Source organism: Chanodichthys erythropterus, chromosome 9, assembly GCF_024489055.1.
Source record: "Chanodichthys erythropterus isolate Z2021 chromosome 9, ASM2448905v1, whole genome shotgun sequence".
NCBI classification, from domain to species: Eukaryota; Metazoa; Chordata; class Actinopteri; order Cypriniformes; family Xenocyprididae; genus Chanodichthys; species Chanodichthys erythropterus.
This window is the reverse complement of record NC_090229.1, coordinates 26,195,659-26,202,749: the sequence shown is the minus strand read 5'-3', so window position 1 is coordinate 26,202,749 and position 7,091 is coordinate 26,195,659. Positions and strand designations below refer to the sequence as shown.

Sequence of the window (7,091 nt, the reverse complement as noted above, 5' to 3'; positions counted from 1 at the left end):
AAATCCAAATTAAACCCTGCGGCTCGTGACGACATGGTTTAATTTGATGTCCTAAGACACGAAACGATCGGATTGTATAAATACTGTTCAGTTTCTCCCACAAACCAATCGTTTCGTGTCTTAGGACATCAATGTGCCGTCACGAGCTGCAGGGTTTAATTTGGATTTGTCTATGCATGTTTTTTTGACTTATAAATTGTGTTACCATTCACAAGCTTTATACGGCTGACAGACCGCAATGGTTGGAGTTAAAAATCATCATTTGTGTTCTACTGAAGAAACAAAGTCACCTACATATTGGATTCCCTGGGGGTAAGCAGATAAACATCAAATTTTCATTTTTGGGTGAACTGTCCCTTTAAGTAAACCAACTAATTTTTTAAAGTTAGTAGAACTTAAAATTTTCGTGACAAGTGGGGCGGGGCAGTACAAATTCCTGCACATACTTCTCCAGGGAGTGACCGTCCTGCCGGAACCCACAAAGGCGATCCGACGCTGTAGCTGGCTTGGGAGGCATGGGAGACACAGGAACCTCGGAGACGAAGAATAAGCCCATCCTTCTTTGTGGAAATCCTTCAGTTGGGTCTGTTATTCTGTTACGTATGTGCTTTAGAGATGAGGCGAAATACGGAAATCCACAAAATACAGGCTTTATTAATAATCCAGGATCAGAGAGACAGCTTCACATACATGTATCAAACAATATAACAGACAAGGAGTGCAGGGAGTGAGTCCAACTTAAAGGGAGTGCTGACGAGGACAAACAGGTGCTGGGAATCCGGGGAGATGGCGGGAAGACTGATGAGGGAAGTGCAGACAGGTGTGGAGAACAGGAGGATGCTGGGAAATGGAGTCCGGGAAGGCGTGATTGTGACACCGGTCAGTAGTGGTGAGAATTTACCGACAGTGGCCCAAGGGGGACAAACCACAAACCACCGACAGGGTGTTGGGCACTCAAGGCTCATCAATGCATGAGGGCAACTAAGGCTATCCCATCTGGTCATTTTGCAGACCAGCAACATTGTTGCAGACCAAGTACACGTCTTCATGACAATGGTGTTCTCTGGTGGAAGTGGCCTGTTGCACTCTGTCACACATTGTTCAGGAATGGTTTGAGGAACATCATGAAGAGCTGGATGGTGCCCTGGCTTCCAAATTCTCCAGATGTCAATCCAACTGAGCAACTCCACTTCGCAACCTACAGGACTTTGTAGGATCTACTTGCTAATTTGCTGATGTATCTGCTTGAAAATTAATACATGACATTAGCTAACTGGATGATCTGTATCATCTTAGAACTGCACATTTCTGCAATATTACTTTGACACAGTCACCTGATAACAGATTATTCTTAATTGTAACAGAAACAAGCATGCTTTAAAAACTATATCAGGGTTTTTCCTGCATTAAAAATATTTTGGTGGCCACCAAAATTTGCTGATAAAAGTTGTCAGCTTGGCGGACTGCTCGGCTAGCGGAATTTGCCAAAATCCCATGTTCGCATCTAGCTTGCTAAAAACACGAGCTCCCACTAACAATCCAAGGTTCTGTTCAACCGAGGGAAGAATGAATTTCTCCCTTCACACAGATTCATTGAGCTTTGTTAAGTCAATGCAAATGCGTGGATCGCCAGACTTTTTAGGCACCACGACAATGCCTGCGCACCACTCTGTGGGTTCTTCCACCCTAATGACTCCCATTCGCTCCATGCGTTGTAGCTCATTTTTAACTTTTGGCATGAGTGGAAGTGGAATGCGGCGTGGAGTTTTGAGGGAAAATGGAACTGCTCCTGGACTCAATTTAATGGTGTATGGCCTCTGTAACAGTCCTAGCCCATTGCACAGCTTTGGATAGCGTTCCTGTAGAGTGTGAATGCTTATGCCATCAACACGTGTGACAAGACCCAGTTTGGTGATGGCAGGTCTGCCTAGCAGTGGCCAATGAAGACTCTTAACAACATACACATCCTCTAATGTATGTTTGTCTCCTTTCTGAAGCAGCATGTTTGAAACTCCAATCACGCTGAGTGGTGAGCATCCGGGTCCAAGTAAGGGTTTGGTCACTCTCCGGAGTGCTGGTTTGTTGCCTTCTTTGAATATGTCATGGAACACATGGTCTGGCATAACAGTGACATCAGTGCCTAAAAACAGTGCCTAAAAATATGTCAGGGTCCTGTTCTTGAATCTCATTCACCTTTCTCAATGAAACACACACTTTTTGGTAGTGTTCTACACTTTTTCCGTATTGTGTCATGCCTTTTCCCACAGGCATGACACAATACAGTATTTGCAGGGCAGTGCGTTTTTGGGTGAGATGGGCTTTTTCCACACTTATGACTAGGGGTGTAACGATATCACAAACCGAAAGATCGCGATACACCATCCACGATACGATACGCGGAACTCTCGTGGCGTACCGCGGTACTCTCACGCCTCCTGCTGCCCATTGTTGAGGTTAATGTCACTCATCACTAACTAACTAATCTATTATTTTTAAAAAAAATTGCATACATTTGATTAAATTGTATTAGAGACTGATAAGTATAATACACAGTACACACACACACACACACACACACACACACACACACACACACACACACACACACACACACACACACACACACACACACACACACACACACTATCATTTAAAAGTTTGAGGTCGGTAAGATTTTATATGTTTATAAAGACATCTTTGCTCACCAAGGCTGTGTTTGATCAAAAATACAGTAAAAACAGTAATATTGTGAAATATTACACAAAAATTAAAATAACTATTTCAATATTTTATATTTTAAAATGTAATTTATTCCTATGATGGCGAAGCTAAATTTTCAGCATCATTACTCCAGTCTTCAATGTCACATGATCTTTCAGAAATCATTCTACAACATAATACACTGATTTGGTGCTCAAGAAACATTTATTATTGTTAAAACGTTATATAGTTCAAACTGAGACAAGCGCATGTCACTGAAAAATCATAAAGGTAAAGTGAAGTTTGCATATATTTATGATCCTTCCAATAACCTTTAAAATTTAAAATGGGCAAGGAATGAGAGAAACTGTTCTTACCAGACAGTGCTGGAGACACACATGGTCATTTGCTTCCTGTGCGATGCGGATAGCTTCCTATAGAGCCAAATCAGCCTGTTGACTGCACATTTGCAAACAGCTTTAGTCATATAACAACAGTTAGGATTCATGTCATTTTACCAGCAATGCTAAGGAACAACAGATTCACTTAACTTAATAACAACAAAAATAACTTGACTTTTTCTTTATTATTCACATTTTTAGTGCAGTCATCATACCTGAGTAAACAAATATGAAATAAATGAAATAAATACTTAAATTTTAAATAAAATCTTACCGACCTCAAACTTTTAAATGATAGTGTGTGTGTGTGTGTGTGTGTGTGTGTACTGTATATTATACTTATCAGTCTCTGCTGTATTCTAATTTCTTTCTGAATTTGTGATTTTAGAGTTGGCTGTACACACTAGAACAGATGAAAGGATCTGATAGTGTGGTACTAACTGAAGACTGAAAATTGCAGCTCACTTTTGTCTCCCTGTGAGTAACTTGTTAAGATGAACCATTTTAATGCCCTTTTATGCAATATAGGGAAATGCTTTACATAACCACAAGACATAATAAATGTCATCAGGCACATTAAGTACATATTAATCTCTTGCAACACCATTATACATTGAAATAAAAAATTAACGTTCTCTGTTGTGTTTTGCAGTATTTAGCTTCTCTAGGCATTCAGTCCCTGGTCCAGCAGGGAGCGAAACAGGGCATGCCGGCCAACAAGCTGCTGGACGCCCTGCGAGGAACCGACATCATGCACTGGAAGCAAAGCCTCTCTGAGCTGATAGAAATCAGCCTGGCACAGACCACCTCCATATGGAGGATGTATGGCAAAAGGTCAGATAGCACAGAAACCTTCTTTTTATTAAAATTTAAAAGAATTGTGAAGTGAAATTAAATTTCCTTTGATTCTACTTTAACTGTCATATGTAAATAATGTCTTCAAACAGACTGTAAGGGCTCTCACTTTCATTCTTCATTGATATTAGCGCCACAGCTGATGCAGTTTTTCAGGTTTGATGTAGTTTAAGCTGAATTTATTTGTGTTCTCTGTAGCACTATGGCACGGCAGCAGGCTCAGCTCCTGCTGAATATGAACAGTCTGGAGCCGGTGAACTTCAGTGTGCAGCAGAACAACACTGAGGCCTTTGCTGTCGCCCTCTGCCATCTGGCTGAACTTCATGCTGAGCAGGTACTGACCTCTCACACAAGAACATAAACACAAATCCTTTTTGGTGGAAGCTTGATTTCATGTATTGTTCTTTGCCTAAATGTATCGAATGCTAAATTAGCATGTTTGGGGTTTTTCTTCGCCTTCAGGGTCTTTATGCTGTTGTGACGGACATCATGAAACACTTGAAGCAGCAGTTTCCTCCTTATACCCAGCATGCCAAGGTAAGTCTGCCGAACACAATATAGATGATCAATCACAGATCAGCAGCCGCTATATATGATTTTATTTCACTCTCTCTTTACCAGCTCTGGATGCTATGTGATCTGAAAATTCAGTTTGAGAAGGCTATGAATGATGGGAAATACCATTTGGCTGAACCCCATGTCACAGCGATCTCTGCCTTAAACAGCACTGAGGGATTGTACAGGTGAATAACTGCACATAGTATACTTTTCTAGTAGATTGACCTGTTCAGGTGATTGCTTTTATTCTTGTCTGTTCAGGAAAGCGCAGCTGCTGAAAGCTCTGAATCAGACGTCTGAAGCCTCTAAGATTCTGCAGCAGTGTGAGAAGAGCAAGAACACAGAGATGATCATCAGGTGTCTCTTTATATAAAAGAACAGTCTGAGATCACACTGGAATTCTGGGATTTAAGATCTAATTGAAACCTGGAAATAAGGGATGATGTAGTGTTTAGAGGAACTGAAGTCAGGATGAAATTATGATCAACTAGCACTTTACTTGCCATCACAGGAATAAATGATGTTAAATATATTAAAATAGAAAACGGTTATTTTAAATTGTAATAATATTTCACATTATTACTGTTTTTACTGTATTTTTGTGATCAAATATATGCCACCTATGAGCATAAGAGACTTATTTCAAAAACATTTGTATTTGAAAATGTGTATTAATAATGTGTATATCATTTTCACTTTATATTAAAAATCTTAATGACCCAAATTTTAAAGTGTGTATTTGAAATCTTGTAGAAACTACAGTGTTCCCATGTCTGTTTTTAACTCTTGAGTGTGTTTGTGTGGCAGGGTGATGCTGGCCTCTGCAGAGCTTCACTGGGACTCGTCTGGGTTTGCGTCAGCTCTGCCGTTACTCTTACAGGCTCTTACTCTGTCCCGCCAACACAACCTCCAGAGCTTGACCTCAGAGACTGTGTTACACCTGGCATTTACACAGGTACACCAACAAGAACCTTCACAGTTTGTGCTCAGACACCTGATAATGACTGACACTCACAGTTCATTGATTTCACCTAAGAATTCACTTGTGTGTTTTTTTGTGTTTGTTGTTTCTTGAGAGATTGTGTAATTTTCTACTAGGAGTGTCTGATATTGATCATCTCTCTTCATAGCTGATGTTGGGGATCCCTGAGCAGGCTCTCGCACTGGTGCAGGACGTGTTGGAGTCGGTTTTGGCTCACGGTTCTCTGATAGACAAGGGCAGAGCTCTGCTGCTGGCCGCTCGCTGTCAGATGGCTTTAGCAGGAAGTGCCGCACAGGAACACAGACTGACTGGTACTGCCTGAGTCCTGTTTGTCACCATCTCACTGTATTCAAGTCACACTTCATATGTTTAAGTGAAGTATTTTCTTTCCTGCAGCACTGGAACAAGCTGTACACACTTTAGATGAGGCAGCGGTGTATTTCTCTCGTCTTGACTGTAAAGAGCGTATGAGAGACATACATTACCTACAGGCACGATTACATCACACCCTCGGCAACGTCTCTCAACGCAACAAGTGCGCCATGCTTTTCCGTCTGCTGGATCAGGAGCTGCCGTCGTCTGGGATGACTGTGGTCAATCGTCTTTAGAAAACCTCAGCTGCGTGTGTTAAAGGGTTAGTTCACCCAAAAATGAAAATTCTGTCATTAATTACTCACCCTCATGTCACTCCAAACCCATTAGACTTTCATTCATCTTTGAAACACAAATGAAGATATTTTAAATGAAATCTGAGATTTCAGTCCCTCCATTAACAGCTACAACTACAACTTTGACACTTCAAAAAGTTCATAAAGAGATTGTAAAACTAATCTGAAGAGACACAGTGGCTTTATATGATGAACAGATTTGATTTAGGCCTTTATTCACATATAAACATTGATCAGGGAACATAAACAGAAGCTCAACTGTACATGCTTGATGCATGAGGTTCATTGGTTCATCAAGCAAACATGCTTGAGCTTCTGTTTACCACAACTGATGTGTGATTTGATGAATGTTTGTGTGAATAAAAGCCTAAATTAAATCTGTTTGTCATATAAAGCCATTGAGTTTCTTTAGAAAATTTTGTCTAAACCGCTCAATTCATATGGATTCGTTTTACAATCTCTTTATGAACTTTTTGAAGCGTCAAAGTGGTAGTTGCGTTGCTGTCAACAGAGGTACAGAAATCTGATTTTATTAAAAATATCTTAATTTGTGTTTTGAAGATGGAAGTCTTACAGGTTTGGAACATGAGGGTGAGTAAATGATGACAACTTCATTTTTGGGTGAACTAACCCTTTAATGAACGACACCAAACATTGTGTGCATTTAAATGTGTAAAAATGTTCATATTTTTTTTCAAAGTTCATTGTTCTATTGATTTTCTCAAATAAAGAGATTTCAGGAGATCTGTTGTCTGGATACAGTGTTTCCCCAAACAGAGTTCAGAAATATTTGACCACAAAATGTCAGTTGTAGAAATTATATATGAACCTGTGGAAATTTCTTTTGAGATTCTCCATTTACAGTAACTATATGTATTTATTGGTAAGCTATTTGTAATTACTGTAATGTTACACAGTCTTGTGTAC

The 7,091-nt window shown here is 40.0% G+C and overlaps 1 protein-coding gene across 1 annotated transcript; it reads left to right on the top strand.

Moving 5' to 3' along the window:
- Positions 1-4,158: 4,158 nt before the first annotated feature.
- LOC137027220 (anaphase-promoting complex subunit 5-like) lies at positions 4,159-6,104 on the top strand. The gene is made up of 7 exons (XM_067395162.1): positions 4,159-4,290; positions 4,419-4,493; positions 4,578-4,699; positions 4,776-4,871; positions 5,322-5,469; positions 5,645-5,807; positions 5,893-6,104. Exons 1-7 carry the CDS (start codon positions 4,159-4,161, stop codon positions 6,102-6,104), a joined length of 948 nt encoding a protein of 315 aa, XP_067251263.1.
- Positions 6,105-7,091: the final 987 nt, after the last annotated feature.